General features: G+C 37.4%; 3 protein-coding genes across 4 annotated transcripts; 1 reads left to right on the forward strand and 2 right to left on the reverse strand.

The window, feature by feature from the left end:
• Positions 1–206: 206 nt before the first annotated feature.
• Positions 207–4915, forward strand: LOC135649864 (uncharacterized). The gene is made up of 5 exons (XM_065168772.1): positions 207–426; positions 1627–2153; positions 2980–3885; positions 4040–4331; positions 4690–4915. The coding sequence occupies exons 1-4, from the start codon at positions 262–264 to the stop codon at positions 4305–4307; spliced, it is 1866 nt and encodes a 621-aa protein (XP_065024844.1). The 5' UTR covers positions 207–261; the 3' UTR covers positions 4308–4331; positions 4690–4915.
• A 532-nt stretch (positions 4916–5447) lies between these two features.
• Positions 5448–15835, reverse strand: LOC135649134 (uncharacterized). The gene is made up of 11 exons (XM_065167243.1): positions 15562–15835; positions 12511–13030; positions 9823–9973; positions 9412–9626; positions 9172–9341; positions 7310–7498; positions 6712–6951; positions 6558–6627; positions 6239–6378; positions 6085–6157; positions 5448–5764 (listed from the first exon to the last, which is right to left on the reverse strand). The coding sequence occupies exons 1-11, from the start codon at positions 15727–15729 to the stop codon at positions 5613–5615; spliced, it is 2088 nt and encodes a 695-aa protein (XP_065023315.1). The 5' UTR covers positions 15730–15835; the 3' UTR covers positions 5448–5612.
• Positions 15836–16904: 1069 nt separating this feature from the next.
• Positions 16905–21135, reverse strand: LOC135648758 (U-box domain-containing protein 45-like). 2 transcript variants are annotated; one of them, XM_065166691.1, is made up of 4 exons: positions 20928–21135; positions 20244–20351; positions 18386–19545; positions 16905–18141 (listed from the first exon to the last, which is right to left on the reverse strand). In XM_065166691.1, the coding sequence occupies exons 1-4, from the start codon at positions 21099–21101 to the stop codon at positions 17340–17342; spliced, it is 2244 nt and encodes a 747-aa protein (XP_065022763.1). In that variant the 5' UTR covers positions 21102–21135; the 3' UTR covers positions 16905–17339. The 2 variants fall into 2 exon arrangements, with proteins under 2 accessions (XP_065022763.1, XP_065022764.1); XM_065166692.1 differs by lacking the exon at positions 20244–20351.
• Positions 21136–21197: the final 62 nt, after the last annotated feature.

Consider the following 21197-nt stretch of genomic DNA (forward strand, 5'->3'; position numbering starts at 1 on the left):
TTAAATTTAAGTAATGTTTGTCAAGAAAAAAAAAAGGAAAAAAAATCTAAGATGGTTTTGATTATATGGTATACTAAAACTAATAGGAATATTTATGTCATTTCATAACAGAAAGAATAAATATGTAATTATATTTTTTTATTTTATTTTTATTTTTCTCTTTTCCTCACCGTCAAGTAGGTCACCTCTTTCTTATAAGCCGTTCAAGAAACGGTGCTTGGGTTGGGTACTCGATATCGGTAGGATTCGAAGGACGCAGCCATGTCCAACCGTTTGCTGAGGCGAGTCCTCAAGGAACGGGAGGAGATGAGGTTCGCCTCCTCTGATCTCGATCCGGAAGCCGCCGCCATCGAAAACGACGAGGAATCTGATTCTCCGCCCGCCGGTTCTCGCTTCAAGAACCCTTTCGATCTCCTCGATGATCAGGTCGATTATACGTTTTTTCGATTTCTTTTTCCCATTCCTTGATTATTTCAGCCTACCCGTTTGATGATCTGAGAATTACATGGATTGGATGCTTCTTTTCTGACCATTGGTTGCTAGGGTTTTGATTAATTGCATGAGAATGGATAGTTCGAACACTTGATCGATAAATTGAAATAGATAATACGGAGGATAATTATGGTAACAGCGATTTGGATGCGGTAAAATCGAAAGTACGAAGACACAAAGATGGCGAAGTGATTTTTTTTAGTGCTTTTCTTTTCATCTTGCAACTTGGCATTATCTAAATGCTTGTGGACATAATTGTCGCAAAGGTGATAGGGTGAGGACACAGCAAAGGATGGAGAAGTGGACAAACTGACGCTGCTGCTCTTTTTTTTTTTTTTTTTCCACCTTCAAAATGCGTCTCTGCGGTATCTAAACACAATCTATTAATAGATGAGATGCTATATTTGACAATTTGTGAAGAAGTCGATTATAGCTTTTACTTGCTTTTTTCAATTTTTTCTCTCCGTTCTAAAATGCTCAAGAACATAAACGTTGCTTATAGGTTCTGGTCTTGAAAGGTAGCAGATGGTTGAATATGAGAGAATTTTTATCTGATTCTAGGATGAGGACTGTTGGATGTGACATTTGATTGGTACACATTCATTCAGATGGCCCCTCTGTGCTACTTCCTGGATGATCCACTGCATGTTGTTGTTTCGGCGAGCTACTTGTTTAGAGGAACCAGTACATCAGGACTTACTGGAAAGTTTGACTTTGTACATCGATGCATTTTTCTTGATCTACCTCAATATGCCACCCAACTTCATTGTATAAAATAATAAAAATAATAATTGTGCTGTATTGAGACCAATAAATACCAGTCAATGCCATCCAGCATGGTTGAAATTTAAATTCTTGGTTCATTCTACAGTTGCTAGGAGTTACAAAATTATTTTTATCTTTTGAGATCTGATAATTATTTTCTAATATATTTGTTATCTCTGGTGTTTTTCTTCCTTTTGCTTGATCTTCATTTGCAAGTGATCTTGTCCATGTTGTGAAATAAACAGAGCTGAAAAGAGACAGGAGAAAGCTAGCTAATTATAAGATGTAAACTTACAATGTTGTACACTTCTTAACACAGAACACTTGTTCAGCCAGGTCTTGGCATAAATGGTGTTTTTTTCTTTTCAGGAGGATGATCAGCAATTTGATGTTCAAGAGCAAGCACATGATGTCGGTGGACAAGAATTGGTGGCCAGAAAACCTGCTAATACTATTCCATCTTCTAATCATAAATTAAAGAAAAAGAAGAAAAAGAACAAAGATGAGTCTAAAGTAGAAAAGTCACTGGATTCAATTCTAGAAGAGCTATCAATCAACACAAAGCCTTCTAACAATCAGAGTTTGTCTGAAAATGTGAAAGCATTGGGAAATGAGGCTCACGAAAATAACAAGAATGGCAGATCTTCTGTCCTAATAGTCAATCCAAAGTATTTAAAAGCTGAGAATGAGCTGCGGAAAATATTTGGTTCGAAAGTTGTCAACTCTTTTGAGAACCAACATAGTGTTGGCAGCTCAAGACAAATGCATGGCGGAAGGCAGGCAGCCTATAATCTAAGGAAAACATATCTTGCTTCTCCATCAGGATTATGGCCACGATGGGACAATTCCATCACTATGGAGCTTCTGGAGACAAAGGATGGGATGCACTATTTTAGGTACCCCTTTGTTCCTTGTACCTTGTATAGATAATGAGTAATATATCTGCAGAGCTCCTGGAATTTCACCTGGCACCTGTTGTAATAGGATCTCACATAACTGTTGGAAAATACCAATATTAATCTATGAAAAAAATCATGGGTATTTTATTTTCTGAATTACGGATTATTAAATTCTAGATTCAGTTGCTTTATTTCTTTACATAAGCTTCAGTTTTCATATAGCATCAGATTCTCGTACTAGAGAAGTGACAGTGAAACACACTTCTTAATATTCAACTTTCCTTTGAGAAAGGAAGTGCTAGCTGAGACAGTTGCCCGGTGCAAACAAGATACGAGTTATGGTAGGAACATTTATGTGGGCAGGATTGTTTAAGGCAATTTGATATGATCAACAAGATAGAGTTATGGAAGGGAGTGTTAGCTGAGACATGATGAGGATTGCTTAAGGCAATTTGATATGATCAAGATCCTTTCACAGTGACCGTTATGGAAAGAACATTTATGTGGTACTCACATGTCTTTATTCATTCACATGAGCTGCAAAATAGGCCTCATGGAATGGGCTGAAATGTAGGTTTTTGTTTTCCATTTAGCAGTAGATTGTGAGGGATGGTTATGGTGGAAAAAACACTTGCATATACTTTCATGTTTACCTAGGATCTAATTTTGATGATAACATATTTTATCCAGGCATCTTATATGCTGTTCATTTCCATCCATATATCAGTATGCATTGCTGTATGTATATATCAGAAAATTTTGGACAATTTTATTTATCAAGCAGTTTCTTAGCTGCTTATCTGGCATCTGGTGTACAATGCAGGTACATGTACACCCCATCTTACAAACATGCACAAGAAGCATTCGAAGCTGCCAAAGCAGCCAACAATATTAATGCTATTGGGGATATCTTGGGGCATCATCCCTATCATGTAGATGCTTTATTGACCTTTGCTGAATTATTCAAGTATTCAGGAGAACATCAAACGTCTGCTGAGATGATTGAAAAGTGCTTATATGCATTGGAGTGTGCATGGCATCCACTATTTACACCCCTGCAAGGTAATTGCCAGTTGAAATATAGCCATGATACAAATAAACCAATTTTTTCAGCCCTTTTCAGCCACATGAAAAACATGGACAGACGTGGTTGTCACCGGTCAGCTCTAGAGGTTTGCAAGCTGCTACTTTCACTGGATTCTGATGACCCAAAGGGAGCATTATTTTGCATTGATTACTTCTCACTTAGAGCACAGGAGTATAGATGGTTGGAACAATTTGTTGAGGAATATGGGACTGACAACTCGTTGTGGTTGTTGCCTAATGTCTCATATTCTCTTGCTGTATCCCGTTTCTACCTTGAGTGCAGCGATGAATCTAGTATAAATCACAGTGAGAAAGCTACCTCTAAAGATCTTATGAAACAGGCCTTGATGCTTCATCCTCTTGTGCTTCAGAAACTAGTAACTAAGGCACCTCTGAAGGATTCGGCATGGACCCAAATACTCAAATATTCATTTTTTGGTTCAGCAAAAGCAGGAAGCCCCTCTCTTGACCACCTGATAAATATATATGTTGAACGAAGTTATATATTATGGAGGTTTCCGGAATTGCAAGCTTTATTAAAAGATGCAGCTTTGCTAGTGGCTGAATCACTCGAGCAAAATAGCAGCGAAGCCAGGGATTGGGAATGTGTAAGGAAGGAAGCTTTTTCATCAGAAAAGAATGAGTAAGTCATTATACTTCCTTTGGTTCTATCTTTGAAATTATGTTCTTGAAGGCATTGCAACCGAGGAACGAAAAATCAATATCAGTTGTTTGTAATTTTGAAATGAGAGGTGATGCGAATGTTCCAAGCTAATAATAATGCTTCATTGTGACAGGTATTCTTATCTAATGGTTTCAGATTTCTCTGATGTGATACCATCACTTCCTCCTGAAGAGATAAGACACTTTATGGCTGGCCCTCAACCGGTGCGCGAGATGCCAGATGCTGATAGAGGAGCTGTTCCTGAGATAGGCCATGCTGCACGTTTGGATTTACCCCGCAACGCTGCAATTGCCTTCCTTGAGTCAATACTGCCTTGGGCAGACTATGGAATCAATAGAAACAGAGGACCCGACGACCATGACCAAAATGTTGATGGCTGAAAGCAGCAGTATAACCCTCTAGCGGTTGGTGATCCCATCTCTGTCTTACATCATGGAGCACAATTTTAGGTTCCAATTTGTTTTCCTGCACTTAACAAAATCATTTTTTTTTATCTTTTTTCATGCACAACCTTTGGTATCATCCATTGTATAAAAGTTGTCAAGCCTTATGGTGCCTTTTAATTCCATCCGAAGAGCACCCCGGCAAACCTATACGTGTCACCCCCCATTGTTACCATCTGATAGCAGTGGTGTAATAGGTGTAGAATATTTGTGTTTGCTTCCTTTTAGTCATTTCATTTAAGTAGGACAGGAGGCACCATTTTGTTTGTAGTAACTCATTAGTGCGTACCCTCATTTATTTCCTTCTCTATCAATGCAGAACCACTGTATTAACCCTGGAAGCAAAGAAACCCCACACTGCAGTAGTGGTATATAACAGGAGAATATGATCAAAGTGAAGCAAACCATGGGAAAGATCTTTTTATTGGATATCATTGTGTTATTTCAGATTTTCTCATAGTTTTGTTTGCTCGGTCAACTCGTTATACTTGACATTGCAAATAATAATGTGATTTCTCATGTTATGTAACCATCTTCCATTTTCATTCGCTTGTGGTGCAGCTTGGTTGGGGGGTCTAATTCATGGCATATAAGCTAGAGTACTACACATGCTTGTGGCAGTGAAGTAGCTTCTGATATCTCATCTTTCTAGAGGCATATTGTTTGGCATGACATATTGTTTGGACCGAAGTACTAAATTGAGTTTTGAGCTTTTACTTGCTTAGGAGTCGTTTTAGATAATTTTATTATTATATTCAACTATAATATATATATATATATATATATATATAATAATAAATTTAAATTATTATATGTTTTTTTCAGTGCTTATAAACATACTCATAAGAATATATTCTTTTAAATACTGTAGATTGTAAGAGCTTAATGAATGAACCAACCAACAATCAACACTAAGTACTATATATCAATATGTTTACCATTGTTATAGTAATTATTATTCTAAAAAAAAAACTACTAAAGATATATCACAAAATATTTAAGTATAAAATCTTATAATCATAAGACTTTGATTAGTGACATTAAACCATACCATAAAATCAGTTTTTACTATTGATAATATAATTTATACTTTTACTATTCTTCTAAATTAAACATAAATTGTATTCCAACACCCTTGCATCCAAAACAACAAAGATGTAATAAGATGGAAGATACTGTGTTATACTAAAGCCTTCATGGTGTCAATCTACTATTCTTCACGTTGGTATGCTGTGTTGTTGTTCATGCACGTTGTTGCTCTATCATGCTGCGAATTTTGCTTAACATGTTGGTAGCTGCAGCTAAACGTGCATCACAGGGACTGCTCATCGAATCTCCGTTCGCAGTCATCTCAAAATCAATCCCCCTGACGGTCACGCTGGCCTGAAAATATCCTGCAACAAAAATTGCTCGTGATCAGCAACCAAGGAAAGCTTTCAACATTTCTGCTTTTACAAGGACAATATTTAGGAAGCAACGATGCATGGTTTGTGGCAATGTTCCCTAAGAAAATTATGTAGATAAGTATTCCTGGAGCCTTTTAGATACTAATGAAACAGAACATTAGAAAAAAACTCTCTAGCTTATAGAAGGCAATTATAGACGACGAGTTATGGTTCTATCTATGTACCATAGTTTTCTGAAATGGGTTAATGCAGTCAGTCAGTTTATGGCAGCATTTGAAATAACAGATGAAGAGAACAGTGTGTCCTACCGTCAGCAGTCGACGGAAGCACGGTGTATCTCGGCAGAATCCAACCATTCTCACAACACATATCATCGAGTTCCTGCAAAACACAAATATCATTTGTCCAATAGAAAAAGAGAAAAACAAAAAAGCTATCCCATAAATGCATAATATTGCTTGCCTGAGATGAGCTTTTTGATCTAAGAATTGCTTCCGATAATCTCTTGACTTTGATCTCTTGCGGATATCCTCTTACATCAGAACATAGAGCATTACATGCTTCAATCATCGACTCGACTTTTGATTTCATGCTTCCTTGCCCTTTTTCGGATTATTAATAAACATAAATTAGAGTACTCTGCTACAGAAAACTGCTTTCAACTGAAATATACAATTGACTGCCTATGTGTTTCGGCATTACCCAATCAGTAACTATTATTAAATTAAATTAATAAACTAAACAGATATGTTGCCTGTGTAGTAAGAAAGTCAATTTTTACCGTTCACTATCGCTTGGATGTTCATTTCGCAATGAGCAATTTCGTCTTCTAAACAACGTTGTTGTTGAACCTATGAAAAAGCAAATTTATTAGTAATAACCACAAGAGTACAGAGAAAAGGATATGATATGATAATAACATAAAAGTCTGATACCAGATCATTTCGTCTTTTTATAAGAATTCTTAATGAAGCTTGAAGAAGATCATTTCTCTTTGAAGCCATAAAAAAATTAAATTCATCATAATTCTCAGATGTATGCTGAACTGGGAAGAGTGGTAGAAAAGAGGGAGATGCTGCATCTTGGGAAGTAAGATGTACGCTTTTCCTGCCAAAAGTTTCCCCATCATTGCTTTTGGTGATACGTGGCTTCTTTGATGAATTGAGCATGTCCGCCTATCAAGGGCCAGAAAGAGATTTTAGATTGATATGGCTGGATAAAATATATACTAAATGTCACAAATAGAGTATTGTCACTGAAACACCATCACATTCGTTCACAATACCAGAAACTGCAAATTAATTTCACCAAAACTAGTATCTCAATTTGCCGAAAGCCAGAATTCTATTACAAGCAAGTTTATTGTAGCCATCAAAAATTAAGTGTGATATGATAAATTTATGTAAACTAAAATCAAACAACATACTGCTCGATAAAATAATAAAATATGCAAATGAAAAGCAATGAAACTCCTAAACGATTCTCGATCAAAGATATGAAAATAGATTTGGAGGAGAAAATTAAAGATCATACCTGCTCAGTACAGCCATTGCTAGGGTCATTTCTAGGATGCAAACTGCTGCTCTTTTTGCTTGTTAATTCATTTGCAGTTTTGCCTATGTTGTTATTACTTGTGGCCACAATTTGTTCAACCTGGCCAAAAGTTTTCCCTTCATTGCTTTTGGTGATGTGTGGCTTCTTTACCGAATTGAGCATGTCCGCCTATCAAGGGCCAGCAGAGATTTTAGATTGATATAGCTGGATAAAATATACATATTAAATGTCACAAATAGAGAGGGATAACAGTCATAATAGATAAATTTACTCAACGGTTCCCTGTTTGAGTACTCACCCACTCTTGCTTTTCAGTGTTATTCTCTAGAACAAAGTTATGCTGGCCTTCTCTTTAATTGGTTCATACTTCATACTTCATAGATGCATCTCTCAAGAGTTTATAACTGAACAACATTATAATGGCAGTAACATATTTAATATAGTTTATGACCCTATTGTTGCAAAGAAGTCTAAGAGGACTAGGTCATCTTTGCTTTCTTTTGATGATGCATGTTGAATTCGCTAAACGGAATAAGACACTATAGTTTCAAGTTTTCAATTTACTAAACATTATCAAAGTTCATTTCCTCTTATTCTTATAAGAGAAGCCAAACCATCTTTTTTGTCTAGTGCATAAAGATGGACCCAAGTAACTTATCACCTTCTTTCTTCACTACTCTAATTAAACTTGATTTCATTTAGTGAAGACAAACATCTCCAACAAGGGCCCTCCGACACCTCATTTAACTGTACTATGTGAGTGGATGAAGAAAGGCAGGACGGCACAACGGTATATCTGGGATACCACAAATAGGCCTTATATGGAGCACCTTTTTTATAATCGTGACACAAGTACAACTTGGCAACAAGCATCTACAACAGCTTGTTCTTCCAAATGAAAGGAAGAAACAGGGAAAAGTAAAAAAAAAGAAATTTAAGGGACAGAAAGAATGAAAAGGAATGATAACAGAGATAGAAACAAAAGCAAATAAAATGTAAATATCCAGGAGTAAAAGCAAATGGCTGAATTCAGATGGTACACAAAACGTTCATGATGAGCCATGCACAGAGCTCCTATCACTGCCCCAACGATTTACTCCAACTGTTAATCTTTCCAAGTTTCAATGTGTAGCTCAATTTGCAAAATTAAAGTTGGAGCAAATATTTTACTCCAACTTGCAAGTTTCAAAATATTGGCATCACAATATTTACATTTGCAAGTTTACTCCAACTGTTAATTTTTCCAAGTTCATGAAGGAGTATGTGACCATTGTGACCAATTATTGGCATCAAAATGTATAGCTCAATAGTTCATTTTTATTTTTTATTTTTTTATTCGCTAATACCACAAGATAGTAGCTGATGGACCATCCAGCATAAAGCTACCATATTGGTTTGTTATGTAACTGAAGCTAGTATCAGGATGAATTTTTAATCCTTGTCGACAACCATAACATAACAAAGTAAAGAGAGAAAATAAAACTAGTGAATGTTCACAACGGTCACCATATATCAGAAGTTAGTTTGTAAAACTAATGTTACCACAGTACTCAAAGTGCATATCTGAAACACCATCACATGCTCCTTCACAATACCAGAAGCTGCTAATTAATTTCACCGAAACTAGTATCTCAATTTGCTGAAAGCCAAAATTCTATTCTAGCAAGTTTATTATAGCCATAAAAAATTAATTGTTATATGATAAAATCAAGTAAACAAAGATCAAACAATATTGTTTGTTAAAATAATAAAATATGCAAATGAAAGGCAATGGAACTTATATAAACAATTCTCAATCAAAGATACAAAAATAGATTTGGAGGAGAAAATAAAGATCATACCTGCTCAGTACAGCCATTGCTAGGGCCATTTGTAGGATGCAAACTACTGCACTTTTTGTTTGTTACTTCATTTGCAGCTTTACTGATATTGTTACTACTTGTGTCCACAATTTGTTCAACCTGGCCAGACAAGTTGTTCATTTCATGAGATTCCACTGTGAGTACCCTGTCTGACCGCAATGAACACTCACTGACTTCAGGCAGGTGCCTGGGCAAATCCAAAAAATCAGCATGAGGTGCTTCCCTGTTCAGTAAAGCTGATGTTATAGCAAAAGTCGAACCAAGATGTCATGTTCCTTAGTGACCTGGGTTTAAGATGGCATTCAATTAGATAAATAGTTACATACCTGGACAGCCAGTTAGACAATATATTAACATACGGCAACAAATGATAGTATTCAACAGCCGATGTCACTTCAGGAATTAAACCAGTCACGATGAGAGGCCCACTCAAGCTATAAAAGTCAAGACAATATTAGCCTCCGAAGTTAGGTAATTAAACAAGGTCAGAGACTCAGAATATTACTTAATCCAAGGCTTGGCATTTTTTTGTGAAGACATGCATAACATAAACATCACATGTTTAATAACAAGAACACAAAAGTGTAGTTGTCAAATATAAACCCACATATAATTATCATGCTAGCATACCTGGTCAATACATCTTTAATAGAAAATTCCACAAGTCCGTCAGTCACCACTTCCATTGAAATCATTACATATAACCTAATAGTTGTCTTCTCCTGAGTTAATGAGTAAGTCAGATGACGTTCTAGAATAGAGAACTTTGAGCAGCTAATACCTGTTCCAGTGTAGAAAATTTTCTTTTTGATATGAGAATAAAAGAAAAAAAGCAATGAGAAACTGAACTCCATTTGTAATCAAGGCTCTGATACATCAGGCATAAATACACTAGTCTAGTGATGAGAAATCAGTTAACAGAGGTAACTGTACATAAAATCAGAGCAAGTGCAACATGTGAGACAGACATACAAAATATTGGTAACATTCAAAAAATATTTTCCAGTACCAAGCAGGTTTTTAGAAAACAGTTTCGCATAGAGGAGACTAGACTCTGACAAATGACGATCAGGACAAACTTTGAGTTCCTTTTAATCAAGAGCAATATGTTATCTACCTGTCTATGCCATACGTACCTCAAACTACCCATGTGATGATTGGAACATGGGTAGAAAGAAGGCCTTGTTTAAATGCACCAAAACCTACAAAAGCACAATGGGCATACAATTTGGTATATTTTGATGAAAAAGTAATAGAGAAATTAGATCTGAAGGTGGCACCATTAACTGGAATTTTGTACTACTATGATTTCCAGTCTCAAATAGGTATGAAAATGAATGAATAGTTACAACTACAAGCAAGAGACTTATTCCCACTAGTACGTGAAATACCAATACTGGAACTCTACAGAGTTAGCATTTAAGCTAACTCCAAAATCCAAATGTCCTTTACCTGCAAACAAGTGCTACCAAAGGCACACATCAGATGTGAGACTCACTGGGATCAGTTCTGAAATGCCCCTTAGGCACATTGTTAATGAGCTTTTTCAGAAGACTCAAGCCTAATGTTTATTTCTTCCTTAATTAGCCATTATAATATCTGTGTGATGGAAGAAATCATAACAGTTACTTCCTTTCAGTAGTAAAAGTTCAGTTCTATAAAAAAAACAAAATGACCAACCAGGATTGTTTCGGTATATTGGTTCATAACTTCTTCATCATCCTATCCGTTCTTATTTGCTTGTTTATAACTTGATTTAATATATTGTTAACCTTAATATATGCTGATTAGCTATTTTTCCTCATCACCTGCATTGTTTTCTAGACATTCTATCCTTTGAACTAATGACAAATAATAGATCTTATTATCATACATCATATATCAATTATTGTATCTTAAATCTTAATAATAAATTTCTTTAAATTATTACATGATTTCGTAGGTGCTTGTGTTGTATGCATCTCATGGCTAGACGACATAGATGCTGGCACCTCAATTCACCCTGAAACTTGAACAACTTTGCTACTACTATGGTTTTCTTTGTTTCTGCAACCGACAGGTATGTCATACTACTATGGTTTCCTTTCTTCTGTATAAGGTAACTCCTTTAGGGGATTTACTATGTATCCATCAATTTAAGACATCAATAAAGAAAATCTTTCACAAGGTTAGCAATTTCAGTTTGTACTAGCATGTCGAGCCTTGCTCGGTATGGTACATACCGAGGCATACTGATGGTACGTCAGGGCGTACTGAGCGATACAATTCAAATAGCTAAAATTGATCATATAGGCACAAGTCATACCTGTACTTATACACCTAAATCAGGGTGTACCGGTACATGTCGGTAACGATTGATTTACTGGTACATGTCGGTAACGATCGAAATCGACCGTTATCGCCCGATACAAGTCGGTAACGGTCATATTTCAATCATTACCGCCTGATACAGCTTGTATCGCCTGATATGGGGTCAAAACTTTGGTATCGCCCAATAGTGGGATGTCCACATGCTAGGAGGTTCTTGGACCGGTACGTGCCGCCCGTACCGGGTGGCACACATCGAAATTAAAATCCTTGAACCTTCACTCAAGACACAACTAGATTCACCCTGCAATAGTCAAATAAATATCAATTTTTACATCAACTACAATAACCCACTAATGCACCAAGAAAGCACGAGTTATTGACTGGATAACAAAGTCAAAAGCAAGTAAATAACAAGAATCAAAATTTTTAATTGTTACCCAGAATAAAGGTCAAGTGTTATGCAAAACTACTCAAGATAACAAACTTTTTGCCATCATTAAGCCCATGATAAATTTTTTCATAATATGATTAGTAATATTTATATTATTATATGATATATTAATACATTAGAATAAAATAAAACAAACGTATAATTAAATATATATAATTAGTAAAAATAGTAAAAATCTGTATATATATATATATATATACATATATATATATATATACATATATATATATATATATATATATACATATATATATATATATATATACAGCCTTCAACCTCCATAGTCTTTTAGATGAATGAAAAATATGTGGAAGTGAAATAAACCACTGATTTTAGTTAATCGTATCATACTCATCCATTTATATCAAATCAGACATCAGCTTCAGGCTATGAAATATATAGTAACAGTATGACAACATGTACATTAGCGATTTAAATGCCCGGATGCAACTGCTACTTAAGATATTCACAATTGTGTCTTCAGTATATAATCAACATTACATAAATAAAAATGCAACAGACATTTTAAAAATATGGTGATATACAGATGTTAGCACCTGTCTTTTGCCCCATAACAGAAAATGCAAGCTGCTGAAGTGAATCTTCATTTTCCAATAATCCATCTGAATAGTCACAAGAGAAACTTTTGTTTTTGGATGCATGTTTTTTCATTTTTCTGCTATTCACTAAAGCAATTGGTTTGTCAATTTCTTTCTCCACCAAAGACCAGACCCCCTGTGTCATAGACCCAAAGTCAAGGAAACATTTTTCCTTGGAAGCATCTACAAGAAATACAGCAACCCGAGAAACCAGCCATCCGTCCATATTTGGAGCATTTTTTAATGCATCTAAGGTTTTAGAAATATTGCAGGCATCCATGATCTTCTTTTCCATAACTGAGAGCTGTTGGTCCAAATCTTGTAGTTCCTCAGCATTCTTGTGCATAACATTCATGTAAGTAAGAAGAATTGGTTTAGCTATGGTAGCTACTTTGCAAAAAGCTTCAAAACAAAGAAACTCAAGCCGTGGAAATTGCTTCCGGTGATAATAGTTGTAAAGAAGCACAACTGAATGCATCTGCATCATAGCACAATTTAATGTCAAAAGAATACGCCATAAAAGAAATTCTCAGGCAGAAGAACATTGAGATGTGAGAATAAGACAAAGTGAGACAGCAAATAAATTAATAACCAGTCAATCAACGAAGCTTTGCTGCACTAAAAGCTTAATCTTTAGCCATATCTGACTTTGCAAATACGGGGAGAATTAGCCATATGTAAAGTGGTGTCATACTCAACTATTACCTTTGTTGTCAAACATTGGTAACATATGTTACATGATGAAAGTCTCCAGTATAAATTTGCTAAAACTAACTATTTCGAACATATAAATGGAAAAAGGCTTCTTAGTTAGGAACTCACAAGCACTGGCCAACCAAGAGAACATGAGACAAACATATACCGTATTCAAAAAAATTAGGTATAATATCCCCATTCTTATAAAAAAAAAAGTAACTTTAAATGCATTAATCATTTATATCTCCAGCTAGTTATAAACTTGAACTAGAATATTGTATTAACACATCTATTTCTAGGTGAGTTGACCAACCATTTATATCTTCAGCCAGTTATAAACTTGAAAAGAACACTGCAAGAAGACAATTTTGTTTCTCAAGTTTACTCACCATTGAAAGAGCAACAGTATGGACAAGTGCATGACCTTGTTCTTGTATTTCATAATAGTGAATGGCTTATATCCAAGCTAGTAGGGATATGCTTTGGGTCTTTTTGTATAATGCACTCCATCTCTTATATTTTAGTTTCACTGTTATGGGAAGAAAGATATTTCGTAAAAGAAAAAAATTATTTATTATGGAATAAGAAGGTAAAATAATTTTTTACATGTGTTATTTTATATCAATTTTCTAAATTTATCTTTTGTTTTCACTATTTTGTGGGTGTTTTGTTTCTAAAATTATTTTCTAGGCTAATCCCAATCACACTGATCTAATCAAGGAAATCCTGTCAATCCTAAGCATATCATCCTCGGTGAGACCTGATTTCGGTCCAGTGAACTTTGGCTTTTTCTTGCACATGGCATAATTTTACCATAGTCTATCACTAAGGATCAACCATTGTCTATTATCAGCGCAGCCAAGTAAATGACGCTTATACCAATATGTTATCATTTCATCTACCATTGTCAATAATTAGGGGGTCAACCATTTCCATCATTAAGGCATCGATTAAATGAGGCTTCTACTGATACGGGGTCTGAAAAGCATCGATGAACAAAACCTCTACAAGTCGAAAGGTTATTTTATGACTCAATCCCTGATTATCCAATAGCAATTTTTAACTGTGGTGTTGTGGCTCACCATTTATTTCTAGTTCAGAAAAAAACTGTAAAATGAGTTGATGTGTCAATTTATCACTTATGTCATTGAAAATTGCAAGTAGGGCTTACTTATGTGCCCGCCTCTATTTTTACTCTATCTTCCTATATTTTCAATCCATAAATTGGACACCACTAATTTATTTTGTGGAATCAAGTTTTCTTCAATCAAGCTTCACATATACCTTTGCATGATTAACCAACAATCATTGTGAGATCCTAACAACAAGAGACCTTATTTTATAATCATTTTGACCCAGCCATATCTAAAAACAACTCATGTCCGCCTCTTTCCTGAAGTATAAGCTGGCAACTCTAAGATCATAAAACAACAGAAAAGGCTAACTGAACTGAATTTTCTCACAGTAACCATATACTGATTAGAAAAGCATGTGTTGGTTAAGTGGTGATGAACAAGTTCAAGGATTTGCTCCAGGATAGTGGATGATAGAAACAAAAAGTAAGTAAAATGTTGGAAAGCTAACTTACAATCATGAAGCACAACCAGATAATGAAATCATCAATCATATGCTTAAGGAGGAGGTAAAATGATTTTGTAATTTTCAGCATTAAAGCATATTCCTTATGAGTGATATTTGTCTATCCATGTTTCTTGGTTGTTTTGGTTTTCTACTTTTTACTTCAGATACTTTTTATAATTTGATATAACGATGGATTTTTACACCACATATGCTATATTCAGTACATCCAATATTCCAAACGGTTGGACATATCTTATGGTGAGAAGAACCTATTAGACATAGGTCACGTCACTACATTGTCGGGGAAAAGTATACATGTACATGAAAATGTTCCTGGATTGCCAAAATCATGGTTTCCTGGTGATATTTGTCTATCCATGTTTCTTGGTTGTTTTGGTTTTCTACTTTTTACTTCAGATACTATTTATAATTTGATATAACGATGGATTTTTACACCAAATATGCTATATTCAGTACATCCAATATTCCAAACGGTTGGACATATCTTATGGTGAGAAGAACCTATTAGACATAGGTCACGCCACTACATTGTCGGGGAAAAGTATACATCTACATGAAAATGTTCCTGGATTGCCAAAATCAGGGTTTCCTGGTGAGATGACTCCGTACAGCGCACTACAAGGCTTCTCATTAGTGACAAAGATATTTGGTTCTCCTCCTTCAGGAATCAACCAAGAAGACAAGAAGATCAAATATTGAGTAATAGCATGCCTGTTTGGCTACGGAGTTCTGCTGGTCGATCGTCGGTGGCTCCGCCGAAGAAACCCTCGCGGGGAGGAGGGGCTCGACGAGGTGCTCGATTAGGGCTTGCACCACGTCGTCCATCGGCACCACAGCTGGTGCGGGTTGTTGCGCAACCGGCGTTCCTCTTGCCGCCATCAGGTGAGGGGAAGGGGAAGGAATATTTAGGGTTAGGGTTGTACCGGGAGTTTCGAGTTTCGGCGTCGATCGCTGCAATGAGTTCTTCCCAAAGAAGAAAAGCGCGAAGAACCTCACGCGACTGCTTCGGCTCTTCGTTTCCAAATGGGGGGTTATATAGTCCCGGTAATGGTATGATGATGCGAATATAATTGAGTACCCGATCCAAAACCCGAAATGACTCGAATTGAATCCGATAAGATTCCCATCATCAAAATCCAAACCCGAAATGACGTGGATTCTCAGTTTGGATCTGTGAATTTGTCGGATTCTGATATAAATCCTACATGGGTCCGATCCGATGGGATACTAGGGATGAGGCAGGAAGGTCCCACGTTATCTGGCGGAGCCCGCCACGAAAGCCGCATCGTTTCAGGTTCATTGAACCTGTCGCTTCACCCTTCACCTCCGGCATTCCATCCCATGAACCCAGACACCGCAGGAACATTGCTCTTCCTTTGTGGGCAGGTGAATCCATCGAATACTCCCCGAGTTCAATGCATCCCCAGCTCTCCGATGCATATATAAGCGTATGGAACATGCTCCCCTTTCATCCACGTACGCCTCCATCTTCATCTGTCTGGAACTGGGATTGGATCACCTGCTCCTTCTCTCCCTCTTCTCTCTGTACGTGCTCATGGGAAGTCCGACGCAGGAGGCGTGTCTTGTGATGGGGATCGCCGCCGTGGGGTTGGTTTACATGGTGCTGATGGTGATCGAAGCGGTGGGGAGTAGCAGGGCGGCGCTGCTGCTCCCGGACCACTGCTGCTTCCCCACGCAGCATCTTATGACCATGGACGGTGTCGGAGGAGCGTCGCCGGCGTGCAGTGGCGATGGTAATCACGTAGGAGGTTTTGCGTTGAGATTATGATGTCGGTTGCTTTGTTCTTGTCCATGCCTTCATTCTGGTGGAAAGAACGATGAGAATTGGAGTCTCGATGTAATCGTTGTCGGCTCTGCTGATTGTTGAGGTGGACACTGTAAATAACGAGAGGAGATTTAGATTGTGGATAGCATTTCTGACAAATATATGTGAATCTTTCATTTGCTAATCTCTACAACAAGTTATTCCGGAGATTGTAAACATCTTGTTGCAGTCTTATGTGTGTGAGACTCAAACACAGGCATGGATGATATACCACCACAAGTGTTGCCTCCATTTATATGAGCTCACTAAGATAACATATTCAATTGCTGTCTACCTGTCATTCTTCTTTTTCTCCTGTAATTTTCTGACCAAGGAGGAGGCAACAGAGAAGAGAGAACAGCAGTTGATGGCAGAAATTGATACTTATTCAGTACTGGTGGTTCTGTTCATGATGCCCAGTAGATTTCTTGCGCTTGAGGAATCACCAATTTTTTCGCTGGAACATATCGAAGAACACAAGATACTGTATGCTACCGGAAAGATAGCAACATATAACAAGAACAGAAAGCCTGTACATCTCTTCTACGAAGGGAGGCAAAGGGAAAATGCCACATTACCCTTGAGGAGAAGATAAAGAAATTTAAACAAACAAAAGCAAAGAGAAGATACAGAAGCATGTTTACATGACAATGGACCGAGAACATTAGCACCGGTATACCGAAAAACTCGTGTTCTTCCATATCGAACTCAGTGTCCGCCTGAACTTCTTCGATCTTGACTTACAGAGTGTCTTGGACTCTACAATCGTCTCACGACCACCATCCTTCTCGACCTGTTGTGGCTGCTGCTTCAGGGGGGAAGGCTCTTGCTGGCGCTGCTCCCGGAACAGCTTCAACAACTTCTCGGCCTTCTCCTTACCTTTGGTTGTTCCACTCACCGATATTGATATTAGTGATGGTATCACCCCCTCTTGCAAGACCATCTGGCTGCATCTCTCATCGTCACTGCACAGCATCAATAGGCAACACACAACCTGCTCTTGTTCTGCAGGCTCACCGAAGTCCAAGACCCCCGCAAGACCACAGAAAATGCTTGGGGCCGACATGATTTCCTTCCTTCCTGCTTGGCTTGCTGCTAAGTTTATCAAGATGGCCAGAGCCTTTTCGGCCAACATTACGCCTTCAGATGCAGAAGGAAATGCGAGGAAAGGATGGAGACTGTTAATGATATCTGATGATACGAGGGAAGGGATGTTGGGCATATGTGTGGAGAGGTTGTACAAGGTGTAGAGGGCATCGTACTTGCAGGAGCTTCTTTCAATGTTGTGGTCTCGTAGAAGCTGGATCAAGAAAGGAACAGCCATACTTGAGCCAATAAGAGGCTTGGCTTCGTCGAGACAGGACAGGCTGAGGTACAGGGCAACTACACACTTGTACATTTCTGAATTTGAGAACATCTGCTCCAGCAATGGTATCAGTCCTGCTGCTATCATCATTCCCTTGTTCCTGATAGAAGAAGATTTGTCATGAGAGTTTACAGTGACTAAAATAGCCAAAATAGTTGATAATGAAGCATGTGGCATATATGCAGTAATTGATGTGCAAAGTTAAGGCTGTGTTGGACTGATGACCAAGGGAATGAACAGGTATAACATTGGTGTTGAATGCCAAATACAAAAGGCACCAACTGCAAAATCCTATCTATCATGAACACTGATAGTGGAATGCAAACTATCATGAGATCTAATACCTATTGCTGTTGACCATAAGGTTGAAAAGGGCCATTGCACCAGCTTCTTGAGCCTTCTCATCACCATTGTGGACAGCCATCCTCAAAAACTGTATAAGCACCTCCACAGCCCCATTAGTACCCATAAAGATCCTTGCTTCTTCATCCTCCTTCAGCAGATTCGTGATCTGCTCAACTATTCTAAACTGTTTCTGAGCACTTTCAGCCTCATGGAGAGCTGACAGCAAGCTTCGATATCCGCAATTGTGGTAGTGGTTGTCTAAAGATTCAGCATCATTCTCTCTGAGCTCCTCTCGAATGCCACTCTCTTCCGGAGGAAGGACCTTGACGCATTTCAATTTGGAAGAGCTTGTACAGCCAAAAGAACTGGCGTCGATGGCTTGACATTTTGAGAAAGCCAACCACCAATAGTTGACATCCAGGGACTCTGGTGGACCATTTGGAATGGGAAATCCATTTCGTTCACACCAACTAACAATGAGTCGTTTAACACAATAATTTGGAGTTGAGCACAGATGGGATAGCTGCTGCTGGGTTTTCGGACAGGTACTATGGCCATCATTGAACCATTTCTCAATGCAGAGGCGCTCGTAGGTCTGTCCAGATGAAACAATGACAGGATCAAACATGAGCTGCAAGGAGATGGGGCACATGAATTCTTCAGGAGGGACTGGCATATTCCCAGAATTTCTTCCATTTTGTTTGAAATTGAAAGAGTGTGGCTTAGTTAGCTGTCTCTCGCATGTGTGATTATTCCTACATGGACTGGAGTCATCTTCAAATCCTTGTACGGTAGGAGAGCGTGGAGTTGATCCCTGAGAATCAGTATCATCTGCATGCTCATTTCTGAAAAGCTTTGAGTACTTTCTCGTGAGATGATACAAGTAAGATACGATAGATTCCTTCCGCTTGTCATCCTGAGCACGAGCTCTCTCGATAAGTTTTTTGAGGGCTCTTCTTTCCGTCAGTGCTGCTCGGGAAGAAGTAATCCCCAACCTTGAAGCAGCTTGGTGGAAAAGTTCAAGCTCTTCACTGTCATTCAAGTTATTCTTAAATTTGCCGTCTTTCTGAAGCAACGAGATTACTTTTTCACCTGCCTGCTTCTCTGATTGATCCAATTCAAACACAGTTTCCTCCAGCCCACCAACAATTGCAATAATCTAGCATGACAAGAAAAGAATATAATCATTTAGCAAAATGAAACATACACAAGTAGAAATGAAATTGCACAATGTTAAGCACTTTTCTCTAAAAAAAGGTAGTCTCCTGATTTTACACACATTTAGACTGCCCTAGTTTTAATCTTTCAGTCAAGATATGCATATTCTGATACTAAAGCATTGTTGCTAACTATCACACATTGCATGATAGCTTCCAGGTAAAATGTCCTGACAACAGTAAAAGGACCGAGTTAATATTCAGTGAGCTCCAATGTTCACCAAAAGCATGCATGTGCCTGAAGTTTGAGGAGTATAAAAAGGAAAAAAGAATAGCAGCTGTCAACTATTATTAGAACAACCAAAAATCAATTTTAAATGGTGGTAGAGGTGGAATGCTGCCTATTATTCTACAGCTTTATCCAATTACAGAGGATTTCTCCATCAGTCAAAACTAAAATCAGGTTTATTTTATAAATGCAAAATCAACCTAGTGTCACTAAATCAGGCTAGCTTCATTTCCACATAAAAGAAACCGAGTGAAGATTCTAAGTGATTACTTTGTTGGTTCTCGCATAAGCTAACAAACCAAATTTTTAACTCAATTGTTTGAGTATATAAATTTCTTGATATAAAATATAGTCAAAATTTTGACAATGAGACTGTCATACAATGATATGCAAATAACTGTAAATGCATACCTGACAACTAATAGGTTCTGGGACTATTTCTTCGACATGTCTAAGACTTTCTTGAAGCGCACATTTTGCCTTTTCAAACTTTGTTACAATTGAGTCTCCAGTTATTGCCTAAGAGATCAACACATACATAATATAAACGATTCATAAAATAAAACAGTGCTATCAAACAGGATCTACCATAACAATCTTATTATGGATTGTTGGAAAATATCGCCTAAGACTTCATGTTCCTATTTTCTCAAAGTAACAGCTCCGTGGTAGGAAAGCTAAATTTTGACCAGGAAGAAGGAGGAAAAAAAGAAGAAACCCAATTAATTAGATCAAATTCATTAGTTAGGCAAACATATAAGCAGCTTGTACAGTTTAAGGCTCCAAATGTGGCACAGATCCTTAGATATAGGATTTGATCATTCCTATTTCTTAATGAATAATGTTTGAGTAGATTAAGGTCGTCAGAGAATTAGATCCTCTAACGAGTAATGACAAAGATAATCACTAATTCTAATCCATACAAATTTGTTCTGCCAATTTAACATGAAGTTATTGCCACAAGTAAAAAATGTTCAGTACAGAACATAACCTACAGGAGAAGTACATAATGTCGAAAAACAGGCGATCTTCATGTCAATTCCATATGATCAAGATCAGCAGGGCGTACATAGCAGATGTGAAAAGAAAACTCACCAGGTAAAGCTTGCTACATTCTGAGCAATGCTGAAGTAGGCATTTGGCTTTCTCAAGAGCAACATGCAAGGAGCACAGTGCTTGGATGCCGGACTTACTTCTGGGTCTTGCTGCTTCTATTAACGGAAAGATCTCCAACACCTTACAAACAACTGCATGGAGCACCCTAAACATTCTTCCATGTACCTGCTTACACACAGAACAAGTCACTTACCTCGGGGAGAAAACAATTGTTCCAACTACACCATTTTCTGATATATATATAATTAT

Source organism: Musa acuminata, chromosome BXJ3-9 (assembly GCF_036884655.1).
Source record: "Musa acuminata AAA Group cultivar baxijiao chromosome BXJ3-9, Cavendish_Baxijiao_AAA, whole genome shotgun sequence".
Lineage (NCBI taxonomy): Eukaryota > Viridiplantae > Streptophyta > Magnoliopsida > Zingiberales > Musaceae > Musa > Musa acuminata.